The sequence below is a fragment of the Ursus arctos genome, unplaced genomic scaffold (assembly GCF_023065955.2).
Source record: "Ursus arctos isolate Adak ecotype North America unplaced genomic scaffold, UrsArc2.0 scaffold_23, whole genome shotgun sequence".
Classification (NCBI taxonomy): Eukaryota; Metazoa; Chordata; class Mammalia; order Carnivora; family Ursidae; genus Ursus; species Ursus arctos.
Window position 1 is genome coordinate 15,037,168 of NW_026622908.1, and position 23,544 is coordinate 15,060,711.

The window sequence follows — 23,544 nt, forward strand, 5'->3', positions numbered from 1 at the left end:
TATGAAAACAAACAAGCAGACAGATAAAATGGTTTTCCAGATCCAGGGCAAGGAGCAGGAGCCCCAACTTTCTGGTCCATTCTTTCCTCTTTGCCATTAGAACTCACTGAGAAATTTAAGTGATCCTTTTCAAAAGCTGTTGAGTCATAAAGGACCTCTCAAACCTCTCCTGACAACATCCTCAGTAATGAAGTCTATTTAGTGCCTATGATGTTCCAGGCACATTATCAATATCCCTTATGTAATATCCCAGATAGATATTAATTCTACCTAGAGATGAAGAAATTGATACTCAGAGAGGTAAGTGACTTGGTCAGGGGAATATATATAGTAAGTGGTCAGCTAAGCTTTAAACCTTTATTGGATTTTTTTAAATTGTGGAAAGAACACTTGACATTAGGTTTACCCTCTTCATAAATTTTTAAGTGCACACTACAGTACTGTTAACTCTAGGCACATTGTCACACAACAGATCTCTAGGTTTATTCATCTTTATAACTGGAACTTATACCTGTTAAACAACAACTCCTGATTTCCCCCTTTCCTACCCTCTGGCAACCATGATTCTGTTCTGTTTCTATGAGTTTGACTGTTTTAAATACTTAATATATGTGAAATCATGCATCATTTGTCCCGTGCCTGGCTTATTTCACATAGCACAGTGTCCTCCAGGTTTATTCATGTTGTTGCATATATTAAGTTTTCCTTCTTTTTTAAGGCTGAATAATATTCTATTGTGTGTTTGTATGATGTTTTCTTTATTCATTAATTTTTCGATGGACACCAGAGTTATTTTCATATCTTGGCTATAATACTGCAATGAACATGGGAGTGCAGATATCTTCTCTAGGTTCTAGTTTCAGTTCTTTTAGATATATACCCAGAAGTGGGGTTGCTGGATCATATGGTAGTTCTATTTTTAATTTTATGAGGGAACCTCCACATTGTTTTCCGTAGTGGCTGCACCATTTTATAGTCCCACCGACAGTGTACAAACGTCCCCCGTCCCCAAATCTCCACATCGTTGCCAACACGTGTTATGTTTGTTTTGTTTTTTTTTGTTTGATAATAGCGGTCCTAACAGATGTAGAGTAGTATCTTGTGATTTGATTTACTTTTCCCGATGATTGTATCTGATTCTAAAATCATGTTTTATTCATGCTTTCTTACTTCCCTTAAGCCTACTTGCACGTTTTCACATTTCCTCAAAATAGACACCACCAAGCATCTTCTTCTGTCTTTGTCATGTTAACAGGATCATAGGAAGCATCAAGACCTGGGAGCAGGTCCTGACATCCACCCCCAAAAGGACAAATCGCTCCCTTCTCTCATTATCTTAAGTTGGTGGTAATTATTATTTTCTTGGAATCAGCCCTTGATGTGTATATATAACAAGAGACATAAAATGAAAGAAAGCCACAATTCAAGTGGCGGTTTCTATTATCAGGCTGTGAGGACGGAATGAAGAAACACTCGTTCTGGACACTCTCCCTCCCTCTAGTGGTTAACTAACGTCAAAGAAATTTGTGATAGTATTCACTTCCTTATTTTAGGCTAAAAAATATGTTGTCAAAAGTTGTTTATTTTTGATGTTACATATCAAGTTGCAGTTTGAACAACTTACAGAAAATGAGTTTAATAATTCTGAAATTAAAAAGAGGACTCAGTCTGATGGCTTGGGATTCTAGACATGGTGCTTGGATAGATTTGTGCTTTTTTTTGACCATGTGGGAGGTGGGAAAAATGATGTGGTATAAACTGACTCTAATACTTTTAGTATGAGATTTCAATGCAGGACACGTTGTGTCATTCTTGAAACACAGTGAATTATGAAATTTTAATCAAAATTTCCTTCAAGGGCTGTGTTAATTCTTGTTCCTACAAATTAGTGGTATTACTAAGAAGAGGTATAATCTTCTTTTTCTTTTGGTCTTTTAATATGAATGTTTTACTTGCTTTCCTTCTACTTCATATAAACATCCTGATTATCAGCAAGATGATGCATGTGAGAATAGAAGAATTATAGTATTTATTAGACCCGTAATACTATCGTCACCATTAATAAACTAGTTTCATAGGAAAGTTCCTTTTATTTTTTTGTTTTTTATTTGCCAGGTTTTTTTTTTATTCAAGTACAATTAACATACAGTGTAATGTTAGTGTCAAGTATACAATATAATGGTTCATCAGTTCTATACACTACTCAGGGCTTTTCTTGATAAGTGTGCTCTTAATGCCCTTCACTGGAGAGTTGCTTTTAATATGAAATAAACCTTTCTTTTTTAGCTATGTTATAGTTAATGGGCACAGGACCTAGAATCACAAAAACTTGAACTCAGTTCCCCAAAGTACCTCTTGTTAGCTGTATGACCTCGAGCAAATTACTTAAGTTAAACATCAGTGTCCTCTCAGTTGTGGAGATAATTACCATTCCAGTAGATTGCAGTGAGGACCAGACTTAATGGGCGTGAACCCACCTTTGCCCACTTTAAAGTGCTGTATTACTATGTGGTACTATTACTTACTATTTATTCCTACTTTGGAGTGAGATTTGAAAAACATATACATTGTGTTTTGCTTCATTTGAATATATCTGTTTTTGAAAACAAATCATGCTATAAACACTGCCAATTAAACTGGTATTGTTATTTCTTAAACAGCTGATTTCCAGATATATTTTCGAAAGCCTTTAAATTACTTTCAACATTTCCAAAGCAGATTTAATTAAAGACAGTTTATTTAGAGGCTACTAAGTGGGAAAGGGACACTTATGACAGATAAAAGCACAAAACATTTTAAAAATAGGTTGCTGTGAACTTTCAGGTTGGCAGACTTTTGAGAAATTATTCTTGGTGTCCGACTCGTATCACAAAGTCATCTATAATGGATGCTGAGACCTTTAAAAGGTAGTGGGTATAAAACTGAAGAGACTAATATTAGAAAATTTAATTGTAATAGAGAATATAATACATATTCAGTAAATAAAAACTATGTCACATCATCGTGACTGTGTTTCAAGACACTGCAAAAAAAAATCCACTCCCTCAAATTTCCAGTGAACATGACGCACCCACTGACTGTAGTGGGAGTTATGAAGTTGTGTGAGTTATGGATCTTGTTCATTTTGGTGATTCGAAGGCAGTGAGATTCAGGAGAAAGATCAACATTCTTGAGAAATCAGAATATTCAGATTTGATTTCAGCTCAGCCACTTCCAAGCTGTGAGCTTGGTTAAAACTCCCTCAGGTATTCCTCATAAGATTATCCCGAGTGCCGTGAAATCCTGTGTAACTCTCTTTGCAACCAAGCCCCACAAGTAGTTGAAAAGTATAAAATGTGGTCTATTATTATTACGGTATCCTGCCAGAGACTTCTAAAACCAAAGAAGAAAACACAAATCTCTATTAGCACAAACATCCTAAAAATTTGAGTTGGAGCCACACAAATTCTTCCTTACCTGATCACCACCCCCACTGTGTCCATTTCTTCTCCTCCCTGCCTTGCTGCTTCCCACACGATTAGCCAGAGGGGCTAAGCACCCTCTTAAATATGGAGTCTCATGCTTTCTTTTTCTTCTTTGGTTTCTCAAGCCAAGAAATTTGCAAGGCCACCGAAGTCTTCATGTGCCCTCTCTGTGATAAGAACTGCTCGCTGCAGAGACTCAACGAAAGCTGTATTTACGCCAAGGTAAGTGTGGGCCCCCACATTCTCCTTCCTGAACTCTGCTTTTTCTCGGAAGCAGGTAGTAAAGAGTCCTCCAAACAAAGTTAAATATTCCCAAGAGTTTCAACAATCAATATCATTGACACCTCCCCAATTCCACTCTAGTGCCCAGCCAACCACTACTTCCTTTCTTTATTAGATATGTTTGTATTTTCTAGACTCTTATATAAATGGAATCATACAGTGTGTGTGATTTTTTCCTGGCTTCTTTCACACAGCATAATTATTTTGAGATTCATCCATGTCCTAACACTTATCAGTAGATCATTTCTCTTTATTGCTGAATAGTATTGCATTACACGGTTATACCAGAATTTGTCTGTGCATTCCTCTATTAATGGACCCGTGGGTTGTTTTGAGTTACCATCTTACATAAAGCTGTTCTAAACATTCACCTATAAATCTGCATATAGACAGGCACTATTATCTCTCTTGGGTAAACACCTAAGTGTTAAATGACTAGATTATATGATAGATGGCTGTTTAATCTTCTAAGAAACTGCCAAAATGTTTTCCAAAGCATTTATACTATTTGACATTCCCATCTGCAGTATATGAGGGTCCCAGTTTTCCATATAGTCACTAATCCTCAGGATGGACAGTCCTTCAATTCTAACTATTCTAATGGATGTGTGGAGATATTGTGATTTAGGTACTTGGAAATCATATGGTCCTTTGGGGTCTTGCTTTTAAGGTTTGTGAGCTGGGTTCATAGCAGTACTGTAACCAGCACAAAATTTTCCCCACATTGAAAGCAAGATCTGTCTGTGTACTATACCCAATGCCCTGCAAATGAAGGATTTCCAGTCTGGCTGGTGGGAATGGGTGTGCCAGTACTCATTTAAGGTGGTTCTTTCCTTGTAGGTCTCCTCACAGACATGCTCACTGGGCCCTGTTTGGGGTGCCCCTATCTGCATCCTGTGAACTCTTTCAGTGTGATAACCTGAGGCAATCCTAATGCTCACCTTATTTGTTTCCCACCTGTCAGGGATCATGGCCCTTCTTGCCCAGTGTCCACTGTCTAGAAATCTGTTGCTTATGTATTTTGTTCGTTCTTTGGTTGTTTCCAGAATGGGGTAAAATCGATCTCTGTTACCCCATCTTGTTCAGAAGTAGAGATCTCTATGCAATTAATTTTGACAAGGCAAGGTATAAAATCAGAAATCATTCAATATCCTACCATGAAACCAAAGCGTAGTGAAATTAGCTTCTGAATTATTTATTGTGAATGTAAGCCATGAGGAAAATCTGTTTTATTTACAGTTTAATTTCTAAATGTATGCTTAATTTTGAATTATCTTGAATGTTTCCATAAAGATGTCTTGTTTTGGGAAGCATTTGTCAATACTTTTTGCAAAAGCTAAGCATATTAAAGTCATTAGGTATGTGTATATATACTTGTCCTTCTCCTAACCCATGCATTTCAAGGACATATGACAGCCTTAGGGATACCAGCAAATCTATCTATCTATCTATCTGTCTATCTATGTATATTATTTCTACTTTTACTTGGACAGATTTAATAAAACACACTAGCATTATCTGAATACTAAAAATAAGAAATATCCCCAGTGGCAGAGTGATAAAGAAATTGTCCAAGGAAACACTATATATAGAGGGCTTTTGTCATTATGTAGTATCTACATCCCTCCTTTTCTTGGTAAAAAAGAGTATGGATAGAGACACTAAGAAAGAATTCACTTAATAACTATTATAAGGAAGGCGGAAAGTTTCCTTGCAGAGGAGATTATTACCTTCTGGCACAATGCAAGAAATAAATCCTACCAGGATGAAATATTTAATATCTATTGCATTTTTTCTTCTGGCCAAGGTAAAATGTAGCTACTTGTTTTATACCTTAAAAATCAGAATTGCTCTTCCTTTATTGATAGAAATAACATTATTTTTTAACATCAGTTTGTATACTTAAACATCGAGAAGTTACTTGATGGACAGTGTCAGAAATAAAGGAACAGATTATTACCAAAGAAACAGGCCAACCAATCTAGGATCATCTAGTCACATTATCCAGAAACTTGTTAATTCCTTATGGAATCCATCACCACTTGTGACAAGAAACAGAAAATTAAATGTCATGTTACTGAAAAATATGTGCGTATACACATAATTATTTTCTTAATAATTTAAAGGCTGTGTTCCGTGGAACAAAATTGGTCCCATCATGTGATAAAAGTTATATTTAAGTACATTAACATATTTTTAACATTAGTTAGTTTAACATTTAAGTAAATTAATGTCATCTTTAATATTTACAAGTATGGGAATTAAAAAATTTTTGCAACTAAGTAATTCAGTGATATTTGCACATTCATTTAAAAGCACCTGACACCATAATGTCATTTTGCATTATGCTAAGCTTTCTTATTTTAGGCGAAATCATTGATGGGTTTTGCATTGTTTTTTCATATCATTTTAAGAGTGACTCTGCCCTTGAGATTAGCCTTATTTATAATAGTCATTAGTTTCTGGTTTGTTTTTTTTTTTAACTTGTTCAGTAAACATTTACTCAATACCAAATATGAGCCTCAGACTACATACCAATATTGCGGCTACAACAGAAATGAGACAGAGGCTATTTTTTCTTTAACAAACTTCATGGAAAAGTCAGTTTAAGAATCACAAAGGACATTTGTTATAAAGTCGATTCCTGGGCCCCACGTCCTACAATTCAGAATCGATTGGTCTACGGTAAGGCTTAGAATTCTACATGTTAACAAGCCCCTTAAAGAGGTGATTCCTCAAACCACATTTTAAAAAGATATTGCTCTAAATAATAATTGGTCAGGAACGGGGAGGAGGCTGGGTGTGGACTACTGATGTCGCCATGTTTGATGCAGCTTGTGAGCAGGTCTAGTGGACATGGGTGGTTACACAGATTTTGCCCTGTCCAAGAATTAAGGACTGAGGATGTGAGAGAGGCCTGACCTCCAGCCTAAATTCCAGCTCCTTGCTCCCCTTCCCACGTCATAGCCTGGGCTTCAGGGTTGAATCTGCCCAAGAAGAGCCTTGTTCTCTTTGGCTCAGACCAGCTTTACTAGAATGTAAGTGGCAGTTTCCAGGGGCTAATGTGATCCTGAACCCATCGCACAATTTTAGAGACAGATCTAGCAACTACATAGAAGAGACCAAGACTATAAGCTTCCAACCTAATAAGAACTTTACCTCTTCAAACAAAACCCACATTTATTGATTTCTAGCCACACTCAGTTCTCCAGGAGAAATCAGATGTCAAACATAATGGAGAATTTGTGCTTAAACATAGTTTTGTTTGAGGCTTAGTTTGCTTCTGTCTTCATATATTATTCCTACTCACATCAACGTTGTTGAATTAAAAGCTTGTGCATAGGTCCCCCTATGCATATAGGCAAGCTATTTTTCTAATAAAATAATTCATTGCAAATATACACTTGTGGATAGGGCACGCTTCCCTTTGCTTTTAGAAAAGCCTGTTATGTTGCTTGGGAATTTTCTTGAGATTTCATCTGGAGCTTTCTTGTATAGGCAAGGGTCCCTTTCCTAATAGGCAGAAGGCCTTTTCCCCCTTTATTCTCCTGCCAATTACCCACAGTCGAAGCTCGAGCCATCCATGCTATGCTTAACTCTTCCTTCTCCCTGTCCCCCATTTTCATTCAACAGCTCATATATCAGCACCCTAAATGCAACCCTTAGCATCTCCAGCTATAACTGCAGGCTTCAAATTATTCTTCTTAGGTCCGTGGCCTCCCACATATCATAGTACATCCCACCTGTCATATCTTAGTGGCTCTAACACAACGATTTTATACTCCTCCTTAGGGCAACTTCTGAAGTTTTCTGTAACTCCTATTTTAGCTTTATCTTGCATTACATATATGTAATCTCACATTACATGAGTATTACATGTATACCTCACTGTGTCTCATGGATGTGTTTCTAAAAAAATTAATGTTTAATGTATTGAGTAAAAAAAAAATGCCTGAAAGATTTGTGAACAAACTTAGAAGAAAAAAAATGAAAAGCTTTTATTTTTAAGGAAAATATGGCTTACACTATGACAAATCATTGTCATGCAACACAATCATTGGTAAGCATGGCTTTGTAGTTGCCCGTTTTCTAAAAGCACTGCTGTTTCTGAAGCAGGGGGAGAGCCATTTTTTTCTTGGTGACCTTTAAGTCCCCATGTGTAAAGTCTCTGTAGGGTGTAAAGACACCCTAAGAGGCTGTTTCCTGCACTGGCTCTGTTCTGAAGGAAAGCAGACAGCTGTTCAGTTGCTTGGCAGTAGCAGGTGTCTCTGTGGGATGCCTTTGGAAACAAAAACGCTGGATTCCCCCACAGGGTGTAATTTTATGAGCTCTGTAGAGAATTTCTTTATGGCCATTTTCTTGCCTGTACGTAATATATAGTGATGATTGTGGTGAAAACCAATTCTTATAACATTTTTAGAAATTCCAAACCTTAACAACCATAGAAGTTTAGAGCCAGCTAGGACATCTTGCACCTATCCACAAACCTTCAAAAGGAGCACATTTTATATAATATTTTTGGTGATGTTTTATTTTACAGGAAAACACACCCTACCTTCATCTGTTTTACCTATTGTTTTGCAGTGTGTCCAGATATTACAATTAAAATACACATTGGTATTGTTTTAATGCCCTCATCGCCCAGCCTCTGGACTGTAGACTGTGCAAAGAGGACACCATTGTATTCCCACTTCCCTCAAAATAATGTTCTTTAGCCCATAATTGGCCTTTCTCTCCTGTGAGGATACTGTTCCCGTTTTCCCTATAGTTTCTATGGTACATATGTATATGACCGCGAAACATCTATTAGCTTGGCTGTATTGGTTTACTATCCCTCAATATAAAATATAAATATAGTGAGGGCATTATGCAAATGAAAAGAAGCAAAGGTAAGTTGAATTTATAATTTATTAAAATCAAACAATCCTTGCAACCCTGAATATTGTATTCAGTAACACGTAACTGTACACTGTTCTTTATAAAAATTCAGATAAAGTCTGATGCAAAAAAACGCTTGGACTATATCCTAAATGTTTAATGATATTTGAAACTTCTTTAAAAACAATTGTAGCCACTATTGAACCCATGGCACATTCTGAAAGATGTCAGAAAGTCGGGCTAGCACTGGGATACCTTTCCATTGAAAGCACTGGCTCGCTGGTGGAATTCTGCATTTTGTAACTTCCCCAGTCCTGGGTGTTTTGATGACAGGAAGTGCAACTAGGTATGCCTCAACTGAAAAGCTAACCTTAGCTTGACAATCGGTGGCCCACAGATACTTTCTCAGGGTGCTAGAACCCCTTCTTGGCAGAAATGAAGGTGAAGTCCAAAGGGAATAAGACGGAAGAAAGAAGTAAAGGGGGAAAATGTTGATTCCTCACGTCTCCCCTTGAGAGAATCCTATGAAATAGTTGCAGGACCTATGAAAGGATCTCAAATCTTCTATTTACAAACCATAAAATAATGTGATTCCTTTTTGGAAAAAAAATCATAAAACTTAAATGTAGACTGTAATCGCTAGATTGTTAAAATCAATACGTGACTAGTATTTTTGCTTCATTTTCCATTAAGGTGACATATTTGTTTGATAATGGAGGGACAGTCTTCTTTGCTATTTTTATGGCAATCTGGGGTAAGTATGTTCTTCTGTTACTTAATTGCTAGTCCTCATTTTCTGAGACTGTTGCTGTGTTTCTTCACGCACACACACACACACACGCACACCGTGTTATCAATTCAACAATGAAATCTCTTGCTTGGTTTGCCCTCTTCACACATTAACTGCTTCTTTGGGAATTTAACCCTTGCTCTAATCCCGTGGTCCCTAAAGCCTTGACCTTCCCATACTAAGGAGTATATTTTTCCTGCCGAAAGCAGATGGTGATGAAAAACAAACTGAAACATACTAGAATCCAAATTATGCTGCATGTACTTCGGCGTGTAAAAGTAATGCTCAGAAAATGTTTCGTTTGCATAATATTTCTATTTGTCTATTTTTTAATGTTACACTTTATACACTTAGAGATACAGAATCTATTCCATATATGATTAAACAATATCTAATACATAATAAATCTTGTTCTTATTCAACATCTTAAAACTGTAAAAATTATGTACAGGTATGTGCTTTGGCTGACTTTTTTCACCATGTTTCTCATTGACTCTTTAAAACACCCAATTAATTGAGTCCTCAAAGAAATCAGACAATTTAGAATTCCCCACACTTTGAAGAGAACTGATGCCTTTCCTGGTTAGAGTCAGCTTTCCTACCATGGTCCTGTTGAATGCAAAGTCAGTCATTGTCAGCGTGGCAATTCGAGGGGCTGACCATGTACGTGTTGAGACAGGAAAGTAAAATGTACTAGAATACTCTCACTCCCATTACCTTAATTTCCCAGGAACAGAAACTCTATATACTCTCTCTTTCTCATTTTAAGTCAGAATTTTTTTTTTAATTACTGTTCCAATTTTCCTTCAAGGGAATGCCAATCTTGATGCACGCAATTAGGGCAGTAGGGTTAATTAAATTATCAGGCAGGGCAAGCATCGTGAAACCTTTTAGTTTTACCTGATTCTCACAAACACTTCCCACTAAGAATAAAATAGACCACAATACAAATTAAGGTGACTCGATAGATGATTCAGCAAGGCCAAAAATGGTAAGAAAGGAAACATTTTAGATGATTTATCCTCTGTGTTTCTGCTACTAGTCTCATACTTTTATAGTTCTCCTTGGCACAGCCACATGACAGTGATCTTGCTTCAGCTGTTGAAGATGGGTTTGTGAAAAGGCTAGGATGTAGCGATCATTTGCCGTCAGAAGCATGTTCCCCTTAGTTTTATACTGAGGTACGAAGTTGAGGTATGTCATCCATAGGAATGCCATCCCGTGCATTCTCTTGGCCTGCTGGCATAGATGAATCATTCACAGTTGAGTTGTAATAACTAGAGTTCCCAAAACTCGCATCATAAGGTTCTGGTGCATTGTCTAATCGCAGAACTAAAAGAGTAACAAAAAGAAAATGATTTTATGGTGACAGTCCTGGAAGATGCATGCTTAGGCACCCGCCAGACTATAGGAATTGTTCTGGATGAGTAAGTAGGTACATCTTTCTTATGGGCTTTGCAGGTATTGGTTTTGAAATTTTAAATAAGTATATATTTTTCAAGACACATCTCCTTCTGAGACTAAGAGAACAGTTTAACTTCTAAAATAATTTTACTACTGGTGAACCAAAAATAAAGGAACTAAGGGAGAAATCACAATGAAAGTAGAGCAGTACTTTGTATGAAGGACAGACATATGTCTCATTGACTTTTGAATCTTGTGAATTCAGAGCCTTGTCAACCATGTCCTAAATTTTTACTTCTGGTGAAAAAAAATAATTTTTTAAAAACTGAAGAGCATTAATTTTAAATCAGTGTCATTATTTTTCTAAGTGTCTCAATATATGTATGGTTGAGCCAGGGAAGACAGAGATGGAAGAAAGCTACTTGTAAAACCTTATGTTTCTTGGTGATAGATCCTAGTTATCATGCACTTGACATTCGCTAATTAATGATATGAGATTATTTTTTACTTTTACAATGAACAGCCAATTCTTACTTCCTTAATGATCTTGAATTTATTTTCAAAGAAAACTTGGCATGTGCTATGTATCTTTAAGTACTAAAGCAGTGACTAATTACTAATTAGATTAGTGATTTAATTATTCGGTTAGGTAATCTCATATCCTACCTATTCTTTAAGGCTTCTGTTTACAGATTGGGTGCCCAACAACCTTAGGGACTTGGGGGAGGTTTCTCAAAGCTGTCTTGAAGGAGGAAAGGAGGTATTGTGATTAAGTTATTCCATTATGCCTCAATCACATCTTAAACTGTATCAGTTTGATAGATTGAGCTTTTGCATGTGATTACAGGTAAAGAAAAGATTCTGGGGTTAAAAAAAAGTTTGGAAACCCCTGTTGTTGAAATCCTCTCCTATAATTTTGAAAGGTGCCACTTTTTATTTTATATGGCTTGCTAGAAACCCCCAAAATAGGACTCAGTTGAATTTACAATTAATGGGTTTGGTTCTGAAGATGAACAATTTGTCAGTCATGATCTGAACTTGGTAGAATCAACAAGACTTTACCGACAGGAGGTACCAAGGGCATTTAACTATTTTTTATGGTGGCAAGAGTCCTTTGTAGAACAGAAGACATTTTTTTTTTCCTGAAGTGTAAAAAAAAAAAAGATGAGTCAATTATTTGAAATTATTTCATTTCTGTTCTAATTAGTATTATATTAAGAATTAATTCAGTTCTTTATTCTTAGCAGCTACATTTCTCATTCATAGATATTACGGTTGGTCTTTTGCATCACATGAGTGAAAAATTCCTGTGTGATTTTATGTACTCAAATATACAGCTCTTTATAGATTCTGTTTTAGAGACTCATGAAGTTAATCGATTGAGGGCTATTGCATTTGTGTAAACTTTAGAAGAACTCCAAATTGGAAAAAGTGACTGTTCAAATTACTGCTGCTAAGAGATCCAACAGTAGCAGAGAATATGGGTGTGCAGTTACTTGCTAACAAAACTGGCCCTTTTTTCCTCAAGGGGATACCATTCTCTTCCAAGTCTATAGACATGTTTTAGGTTCTGGGATTTGGTTTACTTAGAACTAACTGTGACCACAGATCCATAATTATTTTGGTTATGTTCTTTGAGAAACAGAGAGTAGATCAGAATAAATCTTTCGTCTGTTTCTGTCATATGAACCTCCAGATCCCTTCTAGATAAGGTACTGAACAGTAGCATCCTCATTTAATTAAAACCACCCTGTGCAGGTGAGCTTCTAAAAGTTATTTTTACCTGGTTCGTTTCTGTCATCGTAAAGTCGCCGATGGGAAAATGAATCCGTTTTCCTTTTCCCACACAGCAAGTAGCCAACGAGGCTAAGCAACGAAGCACCCAGAATAGCACCTAAAATGGCCCCAAATACTACTCCTGTATTTTTATTCTCTAGGGAACAAAGAAAAAATAATTAACAGGTAAAGAAATAGAAAATAACTTTTCAAAGAAGAGAAATATATACATTGGACTTTCTTTATAACAAAGAATGTTTAAACAATATTGGTTTTTTTAAATGAGATAACAGTGATGTGTGTGTATTTTCTGAAGTACTGAGTATTTGCTATATATTGGCAAATATACCTCCTGATAAAACCATACTTCAAATTTTTAATTATGTTGAAATACTTCTTAGTTTCATAACTGTCTCTCATTCCTTTTTTAACAACAATAGTACTGAAGCGCCATGTGTATGCTCCATTAAGATCTAATTTCTATGTTGAGCGCTGTATTAAGTTTTTAATCAACTCTGAATCTCTAATGAATGTTAATGATGAAATGAACTTTGAGCTTGTTTCTATAATAACTGAAAAGTAAAAAGCTAATGGGAGTAAGTGGGTAACAGAAAATGAATCCACCACAGCCCAACTGAAAGGGCACTATAAGGGAAAAGCAGTATATCCTGATACAGGAGATTTCCAGATGCAATAAATAGACCAAAGCAAGATGTTTGCAATGTCTTGCACATTGAGAACAGATGTGCAGATCTGAGTTTAAGGGAGCCCAAAATTTTACTCTACCATCCCTTTTTACCAAGTACCTTATTTGAAGACTAAGTTAGTTATTAACAAACTATGTAATGCTCCCTGAATTCATATTTAGTGTTTGTATTTTCAGAGTTTTTAAAAAATTTCGTGAGAATATTACTAAGTAAGTGGGTGAGGGGTCTTATAAAGCCTGTAATTCTATATTAAAACCCATTTATAAAAAGAATTAACCTACACACTGGAAGCTCAACAACAAAACTACTACTAAAATAAAAGCAAAGCAAAGTTAATTGATTTTCTTTTGATTAAAGAGCAATGGTGGGCATAAGTACTCAGTATTCTTAGTATGTATATTAAGTTGATAGAGACAAAAGAGAGAGAATATTTATTAAAAATCTTTCTGATGTAGGGGCACCTGGGTGGTTCAGTCAGTTAAGCGTCTGACTCTTGATATCAGCTCAGGTCATCACTGTTGTGAGTTCGAGCCCCATGTGGGGCTCTACGCTGGGTGTGGAGCTGATTAAGAGTCTCTTTCCTTCTTCCCCACCCCCCACTCTGCTTGCACTCTCTCTAAAAACAAAAACAAAAACAAAAAACCTTTCTGATGTAGTATCAGAGAATGTATGAATGAAAGGATGCATTAAAATTATAGCTAAAATGAAAATATATGTACATACAATCTGTTAGCTGCAGTGCTATTGTAAAGCCTAGATTCCAGAATTTAATAAAACTTTTCCTGTACACTAACAACTATCAAGTAGGAATGTGTATGTATGATTTAGTGTTTATATCACTAATATAATCTAGAAGTAAGTTGTATTGGAAATCATTGAATTCATGGGGGAAAAAGTACTTTTTAAAAATTTCAGGGAAAGACAAATACCATATGATTTCACTCATATGTGGAATTTAAGAAACAGAACAGAGGAACATATGGAAAGGGAGGGAAAAAAAGAGAGGGAGTCAAACCATAAGAGACTCTTAAGGATAAAGAACAAACAAGTTTGATGGAGGGAGGTGGGATAGGCTAGATGGGTGGTGGGCATTAAGAAGGGCACTTGTGATGAGCACTGGGTGTTATCTGTAAGTGATGAATCACTCAATTCTCCTGAAACCAGTGCTACACTATATGTTAACTCACTAGAATTTAAACAAAAACTTGAAAAAAAAATTTTCAAGGAAACAAAAACTCGGGTAGACCTGAAAAAATAAAACATGATGAATTTTCATTAAATATTAGAGATCTTTTCTGCTTTATGTTTTAAAGCTTGACATAATCCCTAAGTGAAAAATAAAAATGTTCCTATAATACACTTTTCTTATGATACTCACAGCTATATTCCATTTTTATGGTGTTCATTAGGTACTAAACTAAAAATTCAGGAGGATTTCCTTTTGTTGAGTTTATTTATATTTTTAAAAACAAATCAGTGTTCTGTTTTGCTGTGATTGCTATGTGGTATCAGATAATTTATAAATTCATTTATTTCATTCAGTTTTCGCATACATATATTTTTAAAGTTCAGTTGCATACTGTTCCTAAAAGCATGGGACAGTTCAGGCAGTTTTCTCAGATTCAGTGAAAATCGTTGCCCAGTGTCTCAAAACTGTACTACTGCCTCAGCCTAACCTACCTTTAATTTTGTCACGCTGTCTCATCACATTCCCATACAGTACTGACTACTGTATGCTGACTGAAGCCCAAAAATCCCTTCTCTATTTCCACTGAATATCATGGTTGCCCCCCAAAAGTGAGAACCACCTGTGCTGCTATAGTCTCTCTTTTTTTTTTCCCAATATGGTATATTCTTTAGATGTAATCTATATGACTTAGTTTGAGATTCAGTTTCACACAAAAGGAAAGTTAAATCCATTTATATTTACCTTCTTGGGGATCTGATGTATTTGAGAAGATTTTTGAATTATTGGTAAACTTTAAGGTGGGCTGTAGAGTTGTTTCTCGGTAGGGGGTAAACCCTATGAAGCTCTCATTGGATGTGGTGAGCCATTCATCTGGTTCTGTTATCATGGGGGTCACGGACGTGGTGTTTGGTGCCGTAGAGAGGATGCTAACTGAAATGGAACTGTTGTCAGGAGTTTTCATGGTATCATTGGCTGAAGACCAAGGGAACTTTTCTGAAGATATAGCAGATGTAGTTTTGGGAGCTGCTGAGACTGGAAGAGGATTTTCATCTGCTATGGATGAGTTCCAAGACAATTTAGAAACAAAGCTGTGAATCAGAGGAGGGCTTGTGGGAGATGTAGGCATGGGTGTTGGATTCCTAGAAAAGTTGTTCGTTGATGAATTCCTGAAGACTTCTTTTGTTCTGTGGTGTTTATTTGATGGGTCCCAGAACGAGGAATTACTTGCCTCGGGATTGGAGGTTTCTCTATTTTCTTTATCTGAGCTTAAATTTGTGCCACCTTCCAAAAGAACGGATTCGTTTTCCATTGTTTTTAAGCCTGCTGCAATGCTTTGTGTTGTGTTTTTTTCTAGACTTTCTTCCCCATGGCTTCCAATTAATAGTAAACTAAACAGATTTGAAATCAAAAGAATTTTGGCCGAGGTCAACATTATAGCTTTTTTTGGTACTGGTGTTATTAAGGGGAATCTGAAAAAAAGAAAATAACAAGCATCTGAATTATTAAATGAAGTAGTGATTTTTTAAAAATGGATCTACATCTTTAAAGTAATAAAAATCTAGAGATATAATACTGAATTGATAATACCATACTCTATTCCAAAAGTTAGTTTTCTTTGGATTATATACTAAACCTAAGGTAAGTTCTATTTTCTATATATTTATTTCTTCTTTCTTTTAAGGATATGCCATGCATAAACTTTGTCAAGCCACATACCACTATTCCACTATTTCAAAGATCATTTAGCTTGGGACAAGTTGAAATATTTATATATATATTTGAAATATTATATATGGATTGCTAAGTAAAATATTGTAAATATAGGGCGTGTAGAGCTGGCTGATTTCTTTAACCTATTTAAGAAAATGTGTTTTTTATAAAGATATAATTTGGAATGTTTATTATGAAAATGGTGTTACTGATTATACTCTAAACATACCACTTTAAAGTGAATCAGTCGGGACCTCCAATTGAAAGCATTTTATTCGTACCTAATTTGAGTTATTTGAATTTTACATTAACATCCCTTTCTTCACAATACTTTTCATGATGCCCTTCTTCCTATGAATCCCAAATTAGGGAAAATCAGGAAGACTTTCAGATTTCGGGATATTCTTTCCTTGTATTCCCTTATTATATAAATGAAACATCTGGCTGGAAGCATGCATAGAAAAAAGACATATTTAGACAGTAGAAGAGTTGGGTTTGAAACCCTGGTCCAGACCTTCAATCTGGGCATTGTCATTTTACCTCTGAAATGTGGAAGTGCTATAATTCATAGATAGGAGAATATGGGGAAAATATTTTTAAATTAGATTTATATTAAAATTCTGACTTATGAATAATCTGTGAAAAATAATCATCATAATAAGCAGTTACTTTATCATCATCATCATAATTGTACTGACATTGCAGTGTTCTGAAGACTCAATGAAATGATGTATGTAGAAGTTCTCTAATCAATACCTGGCCTAAAGTAAGCAACTAATAGACATTAACTTCCATTTTTTAATATGAAAATATAATAATATTTCTGCAAGTGCCTTACAGCTCAGAAAGTTTGCAATATCATCTCACCTGATCCTCACAATGATCCCTTGTGACAAGAAAAATAGCTTGTATCCTTATTTTGCAAAGGAAGAAACTGAGGTTCAGAGTGGCTAGTAGTGACAGCTAGTGAATGGAAGAGAAGCACAGAATCCAACTCCACTGACTTTCAACCTAGTTAGATGCTCAAATTTGAAATGTCTAAACTAATGATGTACTATATGTTGGCTAAATGAATTTAAATAAAAAATAAAATAAAATTTGAAATATCTTTAATATAAAAAATATTATTTTAAAAATGTTAGACTATTCCTCCTCAAACAATAAGGTCTAAAAACTGATTTCCTATCCTTTGAATTGGATCTTAGAGCTTATTTTTCACTAAAAGCCTCCAGGATGACTAAGATAAGGAAAGGGAAGGCGTGCACCTGTTATGTTAAGGTCCAGTATTATGTGGCATTTCTTAAAAGCTCTCCCAGAAATGTTTACAATTATATTCAACCTTGATTTTTCATTAGGGTCTGAGGAGCCTCTAAATACTAGCTCTGATTTTCTTTTGGATTTAATTGCCCCCTCCCTGCTTAATGATATCTTACATAATGGCACAACTTAAATATGTTTATAATACATCCTGATACGTATTTTTCTTCAAAAGCTATTAGTAGTTAGTCCATACCTGTGGAATCCTAAGGCTTTTGAAATGTAATATCTTCCATGCCCTATGCTTATCACTTAAATAAATTCTACTTAAAAGGCAAGGCAGGGGTGCCTTGGTGGTTCAACGGGTTGGGTGTCTGACTCTTGGTTTTGCTCAGGTCATGGTCGCGAGATAGAGCCCTGACCCCAGCTCCGCCCTCAGTGGGGAGTCTGCTTGAAGATTCTCTCCCTCTACCCCTACCCCCTCTAAAATAAACAAATCTACTGGAAGGGGACTCTATATACTCCTGATACTCTGTTTCTTGATCTGGCAGGAATTACATAGGTGTTTGTATTTGTGATAGTCTCTGTTTATATTTCATTCACTTTTCTCTGATAGCCAAGAAAATGGATTTAGATCCTAAAAATTGTTAACATCATCGGAAAACATATTACTACTCTGCTTTTATTAAATCAGATGCTTCACAAGTTTTCTCTCTCATTCTTACCAAAAACAAACAAACAATGAGGAAGGGATTATCAGTCCTTTTTTACACATTATTAAATGGAGTGTTTGAGTGACCCAGTCGATTAAGCATTGACTCTTGGTTTCAGCTCAGGTAGTGATATCAGGGTCATGAGATGGAGCTCCATGTGGGGCTCGTCACTCAGTGCAGAGTCTGCTTAGGACTCTCTCTCCCTCTGCCCCTCCCCCACCTCTTTCCAAAATAAATAAATAAATTGAAAAGAGTCAAGGACACAGAGTAGTGACTGAGGGATCGGGTTACGATTCAAACCTCAGCATTAAAGCTAGTCACCACTCATCTGTGTAACGGAAGTTACAAAGGAATATAGAAATTGGTTACAAAGGAATATAGAATTCAGCTGCTTTTTAGAACTTCTTGCCACCAACCTTTTTTTAGCACAGCTTCTCTAAATTTTATTATTTTACCCAAAGCAGTTTATAATACCATTATTTTAAACATGGGAAAAATACGGCCTTCTACCTTAAGTACCCCTCAAACACACTAAATACACTTTTTTCCTAACTAAAGAAAATCCCAACGATTATCTCTATGATTCTAGGTGGACACCTTTAGCAGGTAGTTTACAAATTAACAAAATGTATCATCCCGAGGGCCTATAGTTCACCAGCACATTATTAAACTGATGCCTCACTCAGCACATTTAAAATATAATTCAGTTTAGTTTAAAAATACTTATATGTATATTTTCAGAAAAATCCCTGTCCTGTGAACTCTGCCAGTTCATAGCAAACATTATAGCCTTTTCATTATCTAATTCCAGTGGTCTGATTAAATTTATGAATTGTACTTAGCCACTCATTGTGTCATCATTATACATTTTTATTTGCTTTCCCTTTGTGGTTAGTTTCTCTTCCTAATGAAGTGGTCACCAGAAGGGAAAAAAACAGCCTTTAGCCGTTCTAATTTTCTCATGTTACATGAGGAACGTGGTATTGAGCTTTCACCCCCTTCCCGTAATGAGAATCCACATATCAAGAGTCAGCAAAGTGAGTTTTGTTGTTCCTGATTCACTTTGTAACATTGAACCACCAATGGGATCTCTCTACCCTTCACCCAGCTTTTGATTGTAACTTGAAAACCTAAGGTATTAATACCCCAAATGAGCCAAGCGTTCTGTTGCTGCCTATAATTCATCTCCAGGGAAAAGAGAGAAATGGAAGAGAGGGACAATGTGTGTTGTGAATACCATCTGCAGTGTATTCCAAAAATAATACGGTGATGGGTAAGGCTTTTGTGGGGATTGGTTTTTTCCTGCTTTCCTGGCCTGACGGTGGAGGATAACTTTGCTTCTGCTCCTTAGCGTCCTTGCTCGGGTCCCTTCACCTTAAAGGGATAGAAGCAACTGGGAATTGAAATCGTCAGCTATTCAGAACCCCAGCCCTGGGCTTTTGTTGATGGAGGACCAGGACATTCTGGTTAAGTTCAACCCCATTCTGAATTGAACAAAACATGTTGTAAGCCCCAAAGGCTAAGGGAGGTAGTACAGAAGCTCTGAAAGGGACAATAAACAAGAAATCTGTGGCCCTTTTCTTGCACTTTCTTCTTGGCCTCTCTCCATCCCTAGAGTTTAAATATTTAAAGTATGCTGTATGCTCATCGTATAAAGTTATGCTGGATGGTGGTTGGCATTCTTGTGTGTGCCCAGGTTCATCAGCCAGGTGCACCGTGAAGGCAGACAGAAGTGGGACCCAAGAAAAGGGCAATTGCAGGAGGAGAGTAAATCGGGAGAACCCAGGAGCGTCATTTCCCCTCCTGTTCTTTTTGCCCCTTCTGGCCCCTGGGTGGAAACTTGAGAGAGGAAGTTGGAGGGTGTAGAGCATAGGAACAGAGCTAAGATCATTACAAACTTGAAAAACTTCTATGATTAGAATTATTATAAAGGGGACAGAAAAAGAAAAGGAGTATTTCCTTTCCAGAAAAAAGAAAAGGAGCATTTTGTGATACTTTAAAACACAGATTCTAAACCTTTCTACATATATGGAACTATTTTTATTGTTTCTGGTATTTAACAAATTTTAAAATATACCTTCAGAAGGTGTGAGTTGCACTTTTTGTTTTTTTAATAATTACTCTATGCAGAGCGAATAAACAGTTTTCTCCCCTGTTTCTGGTGTTGGCACTAAAAAGCGGTTTCACGTTACGACTTTTGTATGGAGGGCTGCAGAAGGTGGTTAAGAGAAACACAGCAACCATGGCCATTAAGGGAAGCAAGTCCAGACTCTGCATAATTTTGGTTCCCCTTAAATGCAAAGAGTCATTATTCTGCCAGCCTTCTTGTTATAACTGAGTCATACCCATTTTATATCAAGCTTTAAAAATAAGGAGGTACCCTGGTTTGTATCAGGCAATCAACCTATGCAAGGGAAGAGAAATGCTACGTATTGGCAAGTCAATCAAAATCCGAACTTTTAAATTACAACATTGGTTCAGGTGCACTGGGGGTACTATAGAAACACGTTTCTGCAGCGAAATAACTAAACAATACATAGACTGTGCTACTTCTCTTTGTTGCTTTTGCTTGTTTTTTATTATAGATCTCAGGCTACAGGTTAAGACAGATGGGTTTTGTTTTTCTTTGTCATAGGAAATTCAGTCTGACATTAGCCAATATCCCAGGCAGACCCTGCGTGTTACTCTTCGGCGGCCTTTACACTCTTGAACAGTATTTTGCTTTTCCTAAACGAAAAAGCTGCAATAAATGACATAACGAACTATGCTTCTAGAAATGCCTCTTTTAATAAGAGCATTTTGAAAGGATGAGAACACTTAGTAGTCAGAAAGGAGGATTGTACCTGAGGATGGTAGGCATAGCATTTCACTTTTATTTGACTTGAAAAGAAAGACAAGGCTTTCCTTCAGGAAAAAAAAAATCAAGTTGTTGAACATAATTCTAATTAAAAGACTGGGGTATGCAGACATCCAAGAAAAATATATAGAATGTCATACTCCCTGCTAATTTGAGCAATGTTAGTCATAATCTTCAGTGCTGAAAGAATTAGGTGGGAGAGTATCAAGCTTAGAAAGAAAAACTGTCTCCAGAATATTCTGGACCCAAATTCCCAAGCATGGAGTTTTCAGCCTTTTATTATATTTCACTGTCGGTAGAAAATGCCTCAATGGATCAAATAGAAAGTGCTAAACAGTCAATCGACATCCCTTTAATTAAAGGAGCCTTACATTGCCACAAACTGAAAATAATTTTAAGAAACTTCATCCACACCTTCATTCCATAAGATGTGTTCCGTAGCAACTGACTTGCCATTCAGATTTCCAGTGAGCACCAATGTACACACATGCCATGCTAAGTGAAATAGTTACATAAACAACATTTGGCCAATTTTTTGATTAATAAAATCTTTGGGAAAAGATGTATAGAAGCTTGTAATTCATTGTATTCAAAGATTTTTTTTTTCAAAAACTGTCATATTCTAATACTTTGGCAAGATCCTTAAAACCCAAATGCATAGTTTAAATCTAAATAATCAATTCATATTTATGCCATTTCCACTTTAAACACCGTGAAACTTTTACTAAGATCTGACTTATGGCAACTCTCTTGTAGTCATGTACAATTTTAAGTAAGGTTTTTATTTAACTCTCCAGCTGGTTTCATCATCGAGCGAATTTGGCAGTAATTCCTAAAGCTAAGTCACTTAGTGCGAATGCTCATTTGGAAGATAATTATTTAATGAAACAACTACCTGTTTTTATAAGGGTCTCCGTAGCTACTTGCCAGACAGTCCTGTCAAAAGTTGAGCCTGCTTTGATTCTCTTTGGCAAATAAATAAAAAGAGAGCCAGAGGCAGAGAGGAAAGGAGAAAGGAAAGGAGAGGGGGGGAAATGGGAGAGAGAATGAGGGCGGAGAGAGAGAGATGGGATCTTAGGTAACCCAGTCCACACTTACCTTCAGGTTTGGGGGGGTATTTACAAACAGGAACTGAAATATCACAGACAGCTGTCCTGGCTGGAGTGAGTCTGCCGAGCATTAGAGAAAGCAGATGGGTTAAGTATGACAATGTCCCACTGAGCAGGAGGGTGTCAGAGAAACAAAATTACGTGGAGCTGGCCAGATCTTGCTTGTGTAATAGAGCACCCAAGAACCTGACTGACCTGCTTCTCAGCTGTCAGCACGAAGATATCACCTCATTCAGACCTTTAAAAAAAATAAAAGCCCAACCCTCCAGGTTTCATAGGTTGATCGTTTTGACTTTGGGGCAGGCTGGTTCTCTTGAGCAGTGGCAAAACAAGGGGCATCCATTTCCTGCCCTAAATGAAAAAAAAAAAAAAAAAAAAAAAAAAAAAAAAAAGGACAAAGACTCTGGTAATATCCCCTGGTGTATCAGGAGTTTCTGGCACATGCTGGATTCGCCCTTTTCAGATGAGGAAACCAAAATGACTCATGCCCTGCACCTGTTACTCTGTGTGAGCCCCATGTTGTTCTCCTATATCATAAACAAACCTGTCTTTCCCATAGTAGGATGCCCTCTTTGTGTACCAAAAACCTGAATGGAGAAAATACAGCATCATCAGTAGTGAGGGGCCTTGTCTGCAGTACACTGAAATCAATTTCATAGAAAGTCACACTTAACACAAAGTGAATTAATGTGTATTGGGATCCTTGAGAAAGCTGCCAAGCGTTCAGTTCGAAATAATCACCAGGATTGAGATGGGCTTTCTTGCTGACTTTCAGGAGTTTGAGGAGTCACTGGGGCATGTGTGAGAATGTCCACATGATCCTGAGTAATCCTGAGAGCCTTCTCAATTAAGTAGTTTCCATCCTGTGTTCTCTTTGCTTTTACTCTCAATTTAGAAGCTGGAGAGTTTCAGAAGTGCCCAGGTAATGCCTGACTAAATACTGGAGTTGAATAACAATCTGGCATGCTTCCTTCACTTCCGTCCACAGCTTATGAAAGGGAGCGGAGTGAAACTGCACTTTCTGGGATATTCTGCACACCAGTATTTGGGGCCTGGCGCCAAGGCCCGTTCAGCTCAGTACATCTGAGATTCACGCTTAGTTTCTGTTGTGCAAGGAGGTAGGTTTCCTACTGCTGGGAGAGAAAATGAAACTTTAGCTAAAGTACAGGAGCTTCAAATTGAATGTAAAGAATCTGCCCAGTTAATTGGCCCCAGGAAAGAACAAGGTAATGCTGTAGTTTTAAATTTTATGAGGTCCAAAGGCCCCTTCAGAGTATGATTAGAAATTAAACCAACCCCTAAAAAAATGTTTACTCAAAGGATATTTAAGCCGTATCTGCACGGGTATGAAGAAAAGCAAGTTGAATTTAATCAAACAACTGGTTACTGAGCAATGGCTTAATAGAAT

General features: G+C 36.6%; 2 protein-coding genes across 3 annotated transcripts in view; one reads left to right on the forward strand and one right to left on the reverse strand.

Moving 5' to 3' along the window:
• ANO3 (anoctamin 3) overlaps positions 1 to 23,544 on the forward strand; it is a 394,322-nt gene that overhangs the window by 307,733 nt on the left and 63,045 nt on the right. Inside the window, exons 14-15 of the mRNA XM_026512215.4 lie at positions 3,590 to 3,686; positions 9,318 to 9,378. Coding sequence (XP_026368000.2) covers positions 3,590 to 3,686; positions 9,318 to 9,378 — 158 coding nt within the window. The remainder of the gene's footprint in view (positions 1 to 3,589; positions 3,687 to 9,317; positions 9,379 to 23,544) is intronic.
• Positions 9,710 to 22,364, reverse strand: MUC15 (mucin 15, cell surface associated). Of its 2 annotated transcripts, none has more exons than XM_026512212.4 (4): positions 22,126 to 22,364; positions 15,232 to 15,959; positions 12,602 to 12,751; positions 9,710 to 10,746 (listed from the first exon to the last, which is right to left on the reverse strand). In XM_026512212.4, exons 2-4 carry the CDS (start codon positions 15,920 to 15,922, stop codon positions 10,586 to 10,588), a joined length of 1,002 nt encoding a protein of 333 aa, XP_026367997.1. In that variant the 5' UTR covers positions 15,923 to 15,959; positions 22,126 to 22,364; the 3' UTR covers positions 9,710 to 10,585. The 2 variants fall into 2 exon arrangements, with proteins under 2 accessions (XP_026367997.1, XP_057173286.1); XM_057317303.1 differs by lacking the exon at positions 22,126 to 22,364 and adding an exon at positions 21,923 to 22,000.